This window comes from Kwoniella shivajii, chromosome 9 (assembly GCF_035658355.1).
Source record: "Kwoniella shivajii chromosome 9, complete sequence".
Classification (NCBI taxonomy): Eukaryota; Fungi; Basidiomycota; class Tremellomycetes; order Tremellales; family Cryptococcaceae; genus Kwoniella; species Kwoniella shivajii.
In genome coordinates this window covers 375,731-390,775 of record NC_085916.1, presented here as the reverse complement: position 1 = coordinate 390,775, position 15,045 = coordinate 375,731, and the positions used below count along the sequence as shown (strand labels likewise).

The 15,045-nt window shown below is 41.7% G+C and overlaps 6 protein-coding genes across 6 annotated transcripts; 4 read left to right on the top strand and 2 right to left on the bottom strand.

Annotated features, from left to right (window-relative positions):
* Positions 1-106: 106 nt before the first annotated feature.
* IL334_006471 (uncharacterized protein) lies at positions 107-1,250 on the bottom strand (the record flags this gene model as incomplete). The annotated part of the gene is made up of 4 exons (XM_062938173.1): positions 107-481; positions 580-699; positions 784-844; positions 913-1,250. 4 exons carry the CDS (start codon positions 1,248-1,250, stop codon positions 107-109), a joined length of 894 nt encoding a protein of 297 aa, XP_062794224.1.
* Positions 1,251-2,180: 930 nt separating this feature from the next.
* Positions 2,181-5,564, top strand: IL334_006470 (uncharacterized protein; the record flags this gene model as incomplete). The annotated part of the gene is made up of 2 exons (XM_062938172.1): positions 2,181-3,903; positions 3,988-5,564. The coding sequence occupies 2 exons, from the start codon at positions 2,181-2,183 to the stop codon at positions 5,562-5,564; spliced, it is 3,300 nt and encodes a 1,099-aa protein (XP_062794223.1).
* Positions 5,565-5,843: 279 nt separating this feature from the next.
* Positions 5,844-7,340, bottom strand: IL334_006469 (uncharacterized protein; the record flags this gene model as incomplete). The annotated part of the gene is made up of 6 exons (XM_062938171.1): positions 5,844-5,966; positions 6,087-6,232; positions 6,310-6,415; positions 6,496-6,719; positions 6,908-7,069; positions 7,187-7,340. 6 exons carry the CDS (start codon positions 7,338-7,340, stop codon positions 5,844-5,846), a joined length of 915 nt encoding a protein of 304 aa, XP_062794222.1.
* Positions 7,341-8,046: 706 nt separating this feature from the next.
* On the top strand, positions 8,047-11,484 carry IL334_006468 (pre-mRNA-splicing factor SYF1; the record flags this gene model as incomplete). Its single annotated transcript, XM_062938170.1, has 6 exons — positions 8,047-8,835; positions 8,907-10,057; positions 10,116-10,197; positions 10,268-10,468; positions 10,540-11,056; positions 11,132-11,484. The coding sequence occupies 6 exons, from the start codon at positions 8,047-8,049 to the stop codon at positions 11,482-11,484; spliced, it is 3,093 nt and encodes a 1,030-aa protein (XP_062794221.1).
* A 1,128-nt stretch (positions 11,485-12,612) lies between these two features.
* Positions 12,613-13,436, top strand: IL334_006467 (uncharacterized protein; the record flags this gene model as incomplete). The annotated part of the gene is made up of 2 exons (XM_062938169.1): positions 12,613-13,280; positions 13,379-13,436. The coding sequence occupies 2 exons, from the start codon at positions 12,613-12,615 to the stop codon at positions 13,434-13,436; spliced, it is 726 nt and encodes a 241-aa protein (XP_062794220.1).
* Positions 13,437-14,062: 626 nt separating this feature from the next.
* IL334_006466 (uncharacterized protein) lies at positions 14,063-14,929 on the top strand (the record flags this gene model as incomplete). Its single annotated transcript, XM_062938168.1, has 1 exon — positions 14,063-14,929. One exon carries the CDS (start codon positions 14,063-14,065, stop codon positions 14,927-14,929), a length of 867 nt encoding a protein of 288 aa, XP_062794219.1.
* Between the last annotated feature and the right edge of the window lie 116 nt (positions 14,930-15,045).

Genomic DNA, 15,045 nt, shown 5'->3' with positions numbered 1-15,045 from the left:
TTGGATCGTTCCCATGATTTCCCTTGTCCTTGTATGAAGAACATGCAGATTCTAAATTCAATATCGGTATATGCATACAATATATATACAACTATTTGAACATCTTTCATATGTGACCATCTCCATGTATCAGATTTTCATTTTCTTCTTGGTTCCTTGACTGATCCTGTTCCTGTTCGAATTTCAACTCGTGATCGCCTTCATCTGATTTGTACTGGTCCGTATCATCCTCTGATTCGAAACTAGGATGTACAGCCCCTATTGCCTGTTCTTGAGATCCCCTCCCATCTTCACGTTCATCCACTTGGATCTTACCAGTCTCCTTAGGTATTGCGGAACTTATCGTAGAACTTTCTTCACCACATCCACAGTCATATGTCTCGTCTAAAGTCAAACAATCAAATTCGGGTTTGCCTAGTCTTTCATTGACTAAATTATGGACATGACATAACCATAATGAAGCTGATTTACGTGAGGATGTCTATTGACAATTCGATAGGTCAGTATCGATCATACAATGGAAGAAAGGTAGGACATAATGAGGAGAATTTCGCAAGAGCAAGGATGCAAGTAACTCACTTGAGGTGGATACTCTTTGAGCAATTTTTGAAATTCAGTCGCACATTCACCGCATGGATATAATCTTGAGAATAGGTGGAAGAACGATTTCAAAGCTTGTCGATCACCTTCTTTTGGTTCCTGCGTCATATGTATTCTGTCAGTTTGACTTGGGATCTGCAGAGCTGATATTTTGATCAGGTGACAATAAACAAGAGTGCTTACATCGGGATAGCGTAATGTCATGAGATGTAAGACTTTCCAAGCTGATCTACCTAATTCCGCTCTACAATTTGGGAGTTAGCTTTTCCATCTATATCACTCATGCGTGCATAAGAAGTAGTAATAGCTTACTTGGCTGTCTCATTTCCTAGTTTAGGCATTATGACTCCACCGTTCAAAGTCTCTTCACTCAGTCCTCCCCATGAACTACTTTCGTGATTTTTTGGATCACCAAGGGGTAATTCATCTTCCCATTCTCTCACTTCCTCTTTAACACTTGATCCATCTAAATTAGGCTGTATCGGATTCCTCCAATGTTCACTGTCAATTCCACCGGATTGGACCTCGCCTGGTGAAGGTAATCTCTCGGTAGTCGGGTAAAGTAGGTATAGAGTCGGGATTACGATCAATGTCGTCACCAATAATGTCAATCTGACGAATCGAGGTAAATGTCCTAATTGAGCTAACATCTGTTGACGTTCAATTGATGAGAATAGGAACAGTCGCAGTACTACAGGTATATGTAAGGATGATGAGTACGATCTACTACTGCGCTACTTGGGCTCTCAAGAAGGATCGGAAGACCTGGATCGGTTGAAGATGAAAGATGAAACACGACTAGTTGGCGTGTAACAATAATACAGACAAAAGAGATGGTCAAATGAGCGCGGGTGCCTTGTTTCTATCAATAATGCTTAACGAGATTATCCGGGTACGGTGGCGGATTTTAAACGTTCATGCCATCTCATCAGTTGGGAAAGAAGTTTCGATAGGGATATCGTGTGCATGCTCATGATCACATCTGACACATGTTTCCCATTGCCGTGAGGAATGACATGTCTTTGTTATTGCTCTGGTTGCGATCTGGCTTCTCCTCATCATCACCATCATCATCATCATCATCTGGTTCAGCATCACCTATATAATTTACTCGTAGTTATCAATCCCCACGTGTACTTGAGACGCGCACAGACCCCACTCCCCCCTTTTGCAGTTTCATCGACGACGCGACTTTTTCAAAATTCCCCTTCTTTTGTTTCTCATTCTATGTGTAAACAATAACAAATAACAACAACAATATACCAACATCCACATCCAAAGGGGAACATTGCAGTCAGATCACCGTACATTCATCGTCACACCTTCACCAAGAAACATCCTTTGTTCCATCCACAAATGACGCAGGTACTACAGTGGAAACAATAGACTAGCTTGGGAGGAAACCTTCTACCCCGTGCTTATTTATTTACATGTGCAACAAGAACGAGCCTTGATTCGTATACAAGACGTAAGGAATCGATCACTGATATTCCTTTCAGTAGAGTTCACCAAAGATATCCTTAATGACCTATATCATCCAGATTCATGAATACTTATAATCTTTGTTCGTATCAGGCAAAATGTCTTTACCACATAACGGATCAACAGCACCTGCTATAACCTCGCCTATTCTCGCATGGCCATCTCGACCCACTACTCGACCATCACCTTCGGCGTTATCCACACCTTCATCTTCATTCGATGATTACTCAGCTTCATATCCTTCTCGTCAAGCTAGTTCAAGTACGACACCTTCATCACCCACCGAAAGCAGAAAGAACGTCTCATCCTCATCAAAAAGCAATGGGAAAGGAAAAGGAAAAGCTATTAATACACCTGAGCCTGAATTACGTGTATATCCATCAATCACATTCGGAGATGAAATCACTCAAGATCACAATGAAGAGATAGAAAAACGTTACGGTCCACCTAAAAACCCATTACCACCTCATCAACTAGGTAGAATAGCACAATCATTTGGTATAATAATACCAAATTTACCTCAACATGATCCAAATACATCTCCAAATCCGAATTTACAACGTCCATCTCCATCAAGTCCATCTTCATCTTCAGCCATATCACCTACCTTACTACCGAACCCGAGAGGGAGATTATCACCTTTATTAAGTTCTCAACCTCCAACTCGGCCAACACCATTCTTACTCTCTGTCATACCGCCCTTATGTCTCTTATCGCCCAACCCAGCTGTATCACCCGAACAATCTCATCAGAGGAATAAGAAATGGAGAAGAGGAAGATTATTGCCACTTCAGCCTACTTTAGGTTCGATGTTAGTCTGTATAGCGAGGGAATATGGGCTGCCCTCAACCATTGGACTAGGTATATATCTGGTCATACCGGGATCAGGCAGAAGACAGGGATCGACTTCTTCTGCTGCTTCAACGTATTCATCTGAAGGAGACGAACCTTCCGGACCTCAGATATCATCTTCCACTTGGTCAACCCTATTCTCAGCACATCTCATGCCGACATCTTCGGGAGGAACGAATACACGATCATCCACACCCTCACAAACACCAATGAAGAATAGCGATTCTTTTTCTTCAGAGTCCGCACTACAATATCCTCCCAGTCCCCTATCCTTGGCAAATCTGAAATCATCATCTTCTCATCCTTCCAGCTTAGGGCATAAACCAAAACCTAGGTCAATGTCAACAGATCCACCTCCAGGTTTAACGCATTCATCACACCCATCTATATCTTCTTCTTCCGCAATTCTGCCTCCCACACTCGCATCAGTAGGCACGAGTTTCTCCATCTCTTCCACTCCCAATCCGATTGTAGGAACGATAGAATTCGACATAGATTTGGATGAAGCTAGATGGTTTGAAAATTTCCATAAATCGGGTAGAAGTGGTAGACATAAGAGATCTCTAACAGCTGATTCAGGAGGTAATGGAATAAAAGAGTTATCATTAGTAAATAAAGTAACAGATGGAAGACCTAGATTCCTAAGAGAAATGGATACCAATAGACCATCACCTGAAAGAAAATATCTAAGAGCGAATGACAACGACAACGTCAAATCTACCATAGCGACTTTTGACGAATTTGCAGATGGTGAAGATGATATTGATCAAGAGGAGATGATCAATGACGGAATTGGCCTTTTGAAACCGGAACCGCTGGAGGATGACCTACTAGCGAGTCCCATTAACTTGGCCCCAGAAGAGAAACTTGTAGAACTGGATCATTCGACAAGATTAAAAGTTCAGGAGATATTGGATAAAAGAGGTAGTGGTATAGTCATGGCTGAACAGCTGGACGATCTTGAGAAAAGTGAGTGATAATGATGAATCCTCATCTGACTGTCATCTAAACTCATGGTGTTACGATCCCTATGCTCACGGTACTCCAATTCAGTGATGCGACAATTGTCACCAAGAGAAATTCGACTTACGTCACCTCGACTCTTGACCCCTCGTATGGCTGCGAAAGTTGCCAACCTAACCTTACCAGCTGTGCCCAAACGGACTACATCCAAAGCGACACCATCTCCACTAGCGGGTGGTTTCACGTCTCCTAACTTGACGATCGACCGAGAAAGCGAAAATTCTGTGCCGAATTCAGCAAAATCAAATGGTACCTTTGGATCCACAATCCATGCTCCGACATTGCCAGAATCCGAAGAGGATACTACCAAATCTGTAGAGCAGAAAGGCTTTGCAAGAGAGGATGATGTACAACCACCTAAAGCTGCATGGCCAGCTGTACCTCATCAATCGTCACCTGGATCGCCAACGATTCACGAGTATATTGCCAGACCACAATTACCAACACCGAGAACCAGTCAAAGAAACGTTTCTTCTCCTGCAGCAATATCAACGGAAACCTTACAACGAATGCAATCTGAGCAAGAAATCTCAACAGCTCCTCTAGTACTTTCCTCAGAATGGATACCACGTAGACCAGCTAGACCACCCTCACCTAAATTAGAACATCAACGCACATTATCACACACACTATCACCTGAATTAGTTGATTTCCTCCATCGTTCTCCACCACCTACTGCAAATGTAAACAGTCAAAGTCCAGGAGGTGGACTGAGTGGTAATGGTGGGATCTCATCACCTGAGGAAAAGAAACCACGTAGATCAGGAAGTATCAAATTCAAAGGATTGAGAAGTCAGATGTCAGCTAAAAATCTCAACGTAATGTGGAAACATGGGAATGATTCGATGATCAATAACTCAACTCTAGCTTCGCCACCTCTGCCTCTGGCTTCTACTGTAGGAGGAAAAGATAATGTGACTGTTGGTCTATTCAAGAATGGTTTACCCATTCCACCTGAATCAGAATCTACTTTCACAGGATTAAGAGAAAACGGGTTTAGAAGTGTTTCATCACCAAGTTCTATCCCTACTTTATCTTCCACTTCCAATATGACTGATTTCGGTCCTCCACTTTCAACCCCTCATGAAGATCCATCAAATCCTACAAATAGCGTTGGGAATGGGAGTGGAAGTGGAAGTGGTAAAGGGAAATTCGCTTCTAGGATATTTGGATTTGGTAGAAATCATACCAAATCCTCCAAGAGAAATCCTTCAATTGACGGATCAAGTTCAATCAAGATTTCAGATCCAATAACTTCTTCTCTTGTACATTCGACATCGTTCGAGTCGCAATCGCAATCACAATCACAATCTCAAACACAGCATATTTCGTTAGGGCACGGTAGAGATCCATCACATCATGCTATACCACCACCACCGATACCACCAGCATCTCAATCGACTGTCGGTACTGATAATCCAGCCAGTCCAAGAAGTATCAAACGAAAACCAGTACCTGGATCTCATCCAAATCCGTCAAATAACGATCATAATGATAACTTAGTCAAAAACAGTATGAGTTTAAATAGCATGAATAGTTTCGTGCTTGAAGATGCGCCAAAAGGTAGAAGAGGTAATGGTAATGTAATGTTAGGACAAGCTCAATAGATAGAATTTTTGATTTGGGAAGAGAAGGGCTGTCGCTCTGAGGTATACTGTAACGTTGATACCAATGTTGAACATGTACTTGGTTCGGATATTTAGATATTATACACTATTTTCCCCTGCTTAGTGGATTATACCAAAGATCCATCTATACCTTTTTCCACTTAGGATTAGTTCTCCAGTTGATAATTGGTTATTATGCATATAATACATCCGGCCACGCATCGGTCATGTTGATTATGATTGCCTTCCATATTCCTATTGCCATATTTCTCTTCTTGTCTATTTGTCTACTTGTACTTCGGAAGGATAGAATAAATTCAAAGTATTCACCCAAACTTGTTCCGATAAGTCTTGGATCGTGATATCTTTTAATGAAGCTACGATATGTGCGATTACTCCGATCTAATATTCGATGTGCAAAAACAACGATCAGCGTCTTGGAGATCTCGAATTTCCACGAGCGTGTCAATTATCAAGAATGACGTTGAAGAAGAGTAAGAGGACGGGCTAAGAAAGACTTACATCACCAGGTTCTTGTCTGCCTTTAACGCCTAAACTATCTTTGTATTTCTCAGGCTTGTTAACTTTTTCAATCACCAATCCTGAATCGATGGAAGGGAGGTATTGATGTGATGCATGAGAAGTAGTTATTGAACACCATGGAGCGTCTGCAAACATACGTATGGAGGTTTAGTGTCGCCGTTATCAAGTCAAATTGCAATTCTTGATAGATTATCACACTTACCAGTCTCAAGTAATATCTTGTTCAATGGAATCTGTTTCACGACATGAATATTCTCTGTTGTCTTAAGTGAACACCCATTGATTCCAATATATAGACCCATATCTATCTATTTAAGGAAGACATTCTTATCAATCGGATGTTCAAAGATATAATTTAACAAAAAAGGAGGCAAAAACGCAAACTCACCAATTCATTCATTTCATCCTCTGTTCCAGTGAAAGAATGTACGACTCCACCACCCCATCCAGTATTCCATCCTATATCCTTGAGTATTTTTACTAAATCAATGTGTGATTCGGATGTACGTGAATGAAGGAATAGAGGAAGTTTGAATTCTTTTGATAAGTTGAGTAGATTCGGTAAGTGCTGTAATTGAGTTTCACGAGATGAATGATGTAGTCTATCGTAATCTACATTGGACAGGACGATGATTAAGCGTCAGTCAACGATTAGATGTATTCTAACCTAGTTGAAGAGGAGGCATTGCGGCTCTCAGGCGAGGGACAGGGGGGAGAGAGGGAGAGAGGGGAGAGAGGGGAGAGAGGGGAGGAGAGATGAAGAGGCGCCGGATTATTCATAACGTTTAAAAAGCACTCGCCTAATCCAATTTCCCCAAATGATATTATCCTTTTAGAACCTCCTTCTCCTCTATCTTCGCTAATGAGTTTTCTCAAATCGCTGATGTACCCTTCTACTCCAAGAGGATAATTTGAGATTTCAGATGTAGAAGTAGGATGACATCCTGCCGTACAATGTAAATCTGCATCATCAAATCATTGATCAAAATCACGAGTTTATCAGCTTATGGACAAGATCGTCCCTAAAGATAGTTGACTCCGAAAATGATTGTCTGTTCGGACAAAGGCAAGAAACTGACCATACTCTTTAGCCAATTTCAGAGCTTCTTTGTTCTCTTCCATACTTGTTCCGGTGATCAAAATCCTTTCAACACCCTTCTCCTTGGCTCGATCCAGTATCTGTCTCAGATCTGATGGATGTCGATGTTTACCTCGATATGTCCCGATGAACATTGGATCAGTCAGATTCACAGCAATATCTACTCAGATCAAGACTACGTTAGTCGACATTGAGAGCTTAGGTGATAAGAGGTGGTAACACCTTATGGGGAAATTGATCTAGACTTGCCTGCGAATCGCATTTTGAGTAATCTGGTTGATTTAAGTATTTTTGCTGTGCTTTCCAAGTGAAAGATTCGCTTTCCAGATGGTATGAGGTACTCAGAGTGATTGAGAATGTGGTCCGAATCATTCGAGTGCAATGGTTGTCTCTGTATCTCTATCTTTTCTGTATGGACGTCCTCCACTTTTCGAACAGAGTGAATAATTCAGGGTAAACTTTCAACAAAGAGATCTTGTAACATACACAACCATATCGCTTCAGACCTGCTCAACCCTCTTGAAAGCTTCGTATGTCACAGCTGTTTGATACCCCAGATTGCTCATCCATATGAGGAGAGACATCTTCGAGAGGTAAAATCATATGCATGCATGCATGTATAACAACAAGGAAAAGACTGTAGAATAGACTGCAGCTTATAATCCCGATATAACGCCGTTGATGTGGCACCTTATGAGCTTTCACGGTTTCTTTGATGCATTTCATCATGGTAAATGTTGATGTGAAGAAGATGCTATAAACACCTCTTCTGATCATCTCGAAACCACAATTCTCGCTTTTGCTCAATATCTCAATCCCAAAGGAGCAAAGCTATCCACGATGGCGGTGGAAGACTCCCCTCTAGCGTCCCTTTCTTCCCGATTCCCACTTACGTTCCCCATCCCTACTCCCGTCACTCACTCTCATCTCATCTCCGCGTCCGACCTAGCGACAGAAGAAGACCTGCTTCAAAACCCTGACAATCTTCGATCATGGCTCTCGTATATTCATCAACTGAAAGACAGGATATCGAGGTTAGAACCACCACAAGGAGATACTTCATCACCTGAAGAAAGTTTACTGGGTCCATTATCAACCCATGTCGCGAGAGAAGGGTTACAACAATTGACCTTGGTGTATGAGAGGGCACTGTCGATATTCCCAACAAGTTTCAAATTATGGAGATCATATATCAATATGCGACAATCATATGTACTTGGAGAATTGACTAATGAAGCTAAAACGGCTAGACAACAACAATCGAAAAGAGGCTCATCGTTCAAAACTAACGTTAGAGAATTATTGGATGCTGCCGAATTAGCTAATGAGTGGAAAGATGGTTTAGATGGTATAATTGGATACGAAGAATGGAGATCTTTAATCGCAACAGGTGAAAGAATGATAGCTTGTTTAAGTCATTTACCTGTTCCATGGCTATTACATCTTTCAATTCTGTTACATCCAAAATGTCCTTCCGCATTCAAAAGAACATATGCCAGAAGAACATTCGATAGAGCTTTGAGAACTTTACCACCAAGTTTACATGGAAGAGTTTGGGGCTTATATCTGAGATGGGCAGAGCTGATGGGCGGTGAAGCAGGAGAAAGGGTTTGGAGAAGGTATTTAAAGGTATGTTTTGTCGAAATCAATTCAACGTATATGCATGAATACAAAAACTGATTCCATGATTCTGACATTAGGTTGATCCGTCTCTCACTGAGCGACATATTGCCTATCTTCTTGACGCATCTCCTCCTCGTCCGCTTGCAGCGTCCAAATACCTGTTGTCCCTCGCCCGTCGCGCTGCTAAAAACCTGTACTCCTCGCTAGAAGGTAAATCGCCATACCAGCTTTTTGTTGATTTCCTTGAATTAGTAGAACGTTATGCAGACGAAGTAGGGATGGATGAAGAGCAAACGCTGGAATTAAAAGCTGCCAAACAAGTCGCTGAAGAGCAGATAGCGAAACCTACGGAAGAAAGTGATTCTGCGCCAGTGGAAGAACCAGCAAGTATCAACGGAAGATTGATGAGAATTGCTGGACCACCCGTACCTGTTGAACAAGGTAAAATATTCAAACCCAAAGATGCTATCACGGTGAAAAAAGGACCTGAAGATCTACCGTACGATGAAGATATAGATCCTGCCAACACACGTTTACTTGATGTCGAAGGTATAGTGGAAAAAGATGGATTGGAAGTATACAAAGACCAAGCCGGTAGATTGTGGACTGGACTGGCAACATACTGGATAAAAAGAGGAGAATTTGAAAGAGCTACAACAACGTTCGAAAGAGGTTTAGCAGCAGTAGTGACGATAAGGGATTTCACACAAATCTTTGATGCTTATGCCGAATTCTCAGAGACGATGATCTCAACTTTAATGGATGCTTTAGCTGATGAAGATAATATCGAAGATGAAGAGTTTGATTTGGAAGAAACCGAAAAAGAATTAGATGAAAGAATGAAATCATTCGAAGAATTGATGGATAGAAGACCGTTTATAGTAAATGAAGTTTTACTCCGAAGGAATCCAAATGAAGTTGTTGAATGGGAGAAAAGGGTTGCACTATATGGTGATGACGATGAAAAGGTGGTTGAAACTTATGTCAAAGCGTTAGATACTATAAACCCAAGAAAAGCTACAGGACCTCTTTATCCACTATATGTCAATTTCGCTAAATTCTATGAAGAAGGTGGAAGTAAAGACCTCGAAACAGGTGAATCAAAGAGTGAACCTGATCTTAAACAAGCCAGAAAAATATTGGAAAGAGCAACGAAAGTACCTTTCAAGAGTGTAGATGAATTAGCAGAAGTTTGGTGTGAATGGGCTGAAATGGAATTGAGAAATGAGTAAGCTATCCAGTCTCTGTTTCACACAAAAGGACGTAAAGCTCATTGATCTTCGTAGGAATTATGACGAAGCTATTCGAATGATGCAAAGAGCTACGACGATCCCTCGAGATCCCAAAAAAATCAACTTCTATGATGAAGTGAGTGTTTCGTTTTCGCCTTTCATTCTTGATCTTCGATGAGTCCTTGCTCATAGCATACATTCGATAGTCCGTTTCGCCACAAACACGTCTGTTCAAATCCCTCAAACTTTGGTCATTTTACAGTGATCTGGAAGAGTCTATTGGCTCAGTCGAATCAACCAAAGCTGTTTATGACAAGATTATGGAACTAAAGATTGCTAATGCTCAAGTCATTGTCAACTATGCTGGATTCTTAGAGGAGAACAAATACTTCGAAGAGAGTTTCAAGGTGCGTACAGATCGATTCTCAGCTTGCAGCTCTTTATGTTACAGATAGCTGATCCACTTTATTCTTCTTAGGTATATGAACGAGGTATCGAGCTTTTCCATCCATCAGTAGCATTCGAAATCTGGAATATTTACTTATCCAAATTCGTGAAGCGATATGGTGGTAAAAAACTTGAGCGAGCCAGAGATCTGTTCGAACAAGCGCTAGAGAATTGTCCACCTAAATTCTGTAAACCAATTTACCTTCTTTATGCCAAATTGGAAGAAGAACATGGATTAGCTAAACGATCAATGGGAATATATGATCGGGCATGTACGACAGTTCAAGATTCAGATAAGTTCGACATGTTCACTATATATATAGCAAAAGCAACCGCAAACTTTGGATTACCAGCTACACGACCTATATATGAAAGAGCTCTAGAAAACTTACCGGATAAACAGACTGCTGAGATGTGTAAAAGATTCGCTAGGATGGAAAGGAAATTAGGTGAAATTGATAGAGCAAGAGCTATTTACGCTCATGCAAGTCAATTCTGTGATCCAAGAATCGAAAGTGGTTTCTGGGAAGAATGGAATCAATTCGAGGGTGGGTTCTTTACTGATAATCTATCTCCTATCACGAATTTACTTTACTGACGACCCTTTTGTGTTGACTCTGCAGTCGATACTGGATCCGAAGATACTTTCAGAGAAATGCTACGAATCAAAAGAGCTGTTCAAGCAGCTTTCAACACTGAGACATCATTCATCGCAGCTCAAACTGCTGCAGCAGCGAAAGGAGCTGAAAAACCTACGGATACAGCACAAACAATCGCTAAAGACGCGGCTGATCCGATGGCCGCCATGGAAAGAGAAATGTCAGGTACTGGTACCGCAGCTTCAAAGAAGATTGGCGGACCTGCTTTCGTGGCAAGTACTTTGAAAACTCAAAATGCTCATGGAATAGATCAATCTCAAGATGAAGAGCAAACAGCAAATCCAGATGCGATAGAAATGGATGAAGATGAGTTTTAATAAAGGAGGCGAAGAGGATTCTTGCCAATTTGTCAATTTTTCAGCCTGTCATGCATTGTCATATTATACAAATTGCTTTCGTGAGCTTTATCGTGATGATGACGACGAAAGTAAGAGAATTTTGTTCAAGTCACGTCTTAAAAAAAATATCATCAGAGTTCCTTCTTGGTCAAAAGGTAGTAATGCCGATTGCTTATTACTGAGCACTGTGATATAGATCCGATCATTGACACAAAGCGTATATATACAGTAGTTTCACGCATCATAGTCAAGATAGTGGATAGATGATCCTTACTTATGGTACATGATCTTCACGGTACCACCATTGAGAATACACACACAGTCCATGAGGAACAGCCTTGACCTGATTTATCGAGCTATGAGAACTCATCATCAAGGTTTTCGGCCGTTGGCTATGAATCAAAACAGCTGAAACCTCTTGTACTGTATATAATCCCGGATACCTGATATAACTTGTGGTGGAATGTTCTCTTGGAAGTTCCTCATTGGAATAGAAATTACAATAAAGTCACGCAAAGGCATGCAGTTTATAGACTGGAAAGAGCTTCGTAATGAGGTAGCACCTATCTGAAACATACAATAGAGCTGTATGAAACTTCGACTCGTCGACCCGTAGAAAAGTACGGGCACAATCAACAGATGAGATGAAAGGATCGACGTGGCGATTGCCATTGCCAATATGACGTTGCTGATGGTGGTCAAAAAGATGATGATATCGATGATATTGATGATGTCAATGAGAAATACCTGAAGACCCTTTCTTTGATGTGTTGAAAGGAAAATCCGTCCTTTCCAATGTATAATTTTACGACCCGTTACATATTGAGCTCAGTGCATGCAATCACATCGTACAGTCATCTGCTTTCAGATTACACGGTCGGACAAAAATCATCTCCACAAAAATAGCATCCGCCACAACATCATTCATATCATTTTCTTTCGCCGCTGACATGCAATGTATCTGCAGTGTGCTCTCGTCCACCATGAACACCAATGATCGTGCTACCACAATACTCAGTAGAAATGAAGGAACTCCAGTCCCTACTACGAATCCTACTTGGGCTGTTGCAACGTCACACGCCGTGTAGCCTACTACCGCGGACATCAATGCTAGTGCTACCATATTATCCAGCATCGATAAAGGGAGATCAGCTCTTACCACTATCTCCACTTCCGCTGCTCCAACCTCAGGTGTCGTTGATCCATCTGGCCTGTCCAAACTCTTCAGCCCGACGATACAATCTTCCACACCTTGTCGATCTTTTCCGTCAATGGCTCGTAGATTGGTTAGATGGCGGCAAGAGCAGAGCCCAAGAATTGGCGCTAAAGAATCTGAATAACGAGTTGGAGCGCTCACATGCGTCGGAAGCAGAACTGGGAAGAGAGATATCAGATCTAAGACAGGCTATCCTTGGCGATTATACATCAAGAGCATCCTTGGGTCCCACTATCATGAGAGAAAAAAACACCATTCTATCTATGGAAATGACCGAATCCCTAGCAGAGGAAAGGATCAAATTGTTGCCCAAACAAAAACCAAAATTAGCAGAGCTAATCGACGAAGATTACTCAATGGAAGGTCATTTCATGAATAACCTCATATCAAATGACGAAAAAAGTCAAATTTGCTCTGCAGCTCAAAATGCAGTATGTAAACGATATACCAAATGGCAGAATGCCGGTTACGAGTATGCCGCTAGTGATGACAAGGATCCTACCCTCCTAGTCTCAGCCTGTACCCGCAGCTTAACTAAAGACCTCAATACTATTGATGCGTATGTAAAGAGAGATAAGGAGGGGTTTCATGTGATCTACACCATTCCAGGTCACGAGCAGGATGGGGATGACAGTCGGTGCTTTTTTCCAAATATAGAGTTTGTTCTCTAGATGAAGCCACTTCCACCAAGTGGACTTTGGAGGAGAAGAAATAAGAGGACCAGATCAAAGTCTTAGGCTGGAATCTTCTCTTTTGGCTTACTATTCACATTACAAAAATCGAAACTCATTCAGCCTCTATCCTGTGGCGGTCATGTCAAAACTTTGTGGAACTACGGTACCATGAGCAAACCTTAAAGCTCAGTCATGTCTTTCATAAATTTATGAATAGAATAGATCTTCATTTGAGCGACGATGACCAAGACTTGTTAGATCCGTCTGAAATACAAAGAGCTAGGCGAGTACGAGTATGAGCGCCATGAACATGAACCTGGACATGGACATAGACTACCCTCGAGTTGTATTCGCGATTTTTTTAGGCAATATACATGATGTTGATGATGACAATGACAATGACGATGACGACGATGCAACAGAAGGTATTCACTGCGTCCTTTCATACTTTGAATTGAAAGGAGAATCATGCACTTTCCTATGTACGTCAAAAAGGTCCGTGAAGTAGAGTATCCACTTTTTTCCATGGGCTGTACAAGTAGAGTAAATATAAAGCTCTACAGCTTATATTGTCTTACGACTTCCCTCCCGTACCATCTTTCATTTCCTAACATAACCAACCTATATCAGTACCTGCTTTCACATTTCGAATACAAATAAAACCATCATGGATTCCAATAGCAACCCTGATGTGACCACCTTACCCAGCATCGCTGGTTTAGTTCGAGAATCTGCCGTAGACGCCACTTCAACTTTGCCGCGTTCGACGGGAGATGAATCGATACCTTCACGGACTGACTTGCTGCAGCCCACAGCAAGTCCCTCTATCTCTCGTCGATCTCCCCGTCGATACCTCTCAGATTGGCTATGCGGAAAAAGCAACAAAGCTTTGAGAGAGGCGAACGAGACTCTGAGCACGGAATTAGCGAAATTACACAATTCCAACGCGAGCCTTGCGAAGGAACTGAACAGTCTCGGAAAAACCGTTCATCGCGATTGGTCGGCAGGCTATGAACTCGGTCCCGCCATAATGAGAGAGAAAATCGCCACTTTAACAAAACAAATGACAGAAAGTTTGGCTCAGGAAAGGTTGAAATCGCTGTCAAAACACATGTCAGATATAGCCATCCGAATCAACGAGAACTACTCTCTGCAAGAGCAGTTTATGACTGATGTTGTATCCAATGCAGAAACAAGTGAGATTCACTACACAGCACATAATTTGGTATGTAGACGATACATCAAGTGGCAGAATGCCCGTCAGGAATATTTGGACAATAATGATGACGGTCCAGACCTCTTGTCCTCATCCTGTACCAGCAGATTAGTTCAGGATCTATCTAAGATCAAACCGCACCTATCGAAAGCTGAAGAAGGTTTTCATATAGGATACACTATCTCTGGGAACGCAGAGGATAAAGATGGGGATGCAAGTTATTGCGATATTCCAGATAGAGCATTTGTTCTGGATAAAGCTACTCGATGGTGTTTGTTGGAGAGAAATCCAAAGAACCGATCCAAAGCCTCAGGCTAAATCCTCATCTTGAACTGGTCATTTCGACATCACTGCTGCTTGGGAGAGATGTCAGGAACAAAATACCTTAGCTTCTGTTTTACCTTACTATCTGGAGTGGATATCGCCTTATCAGT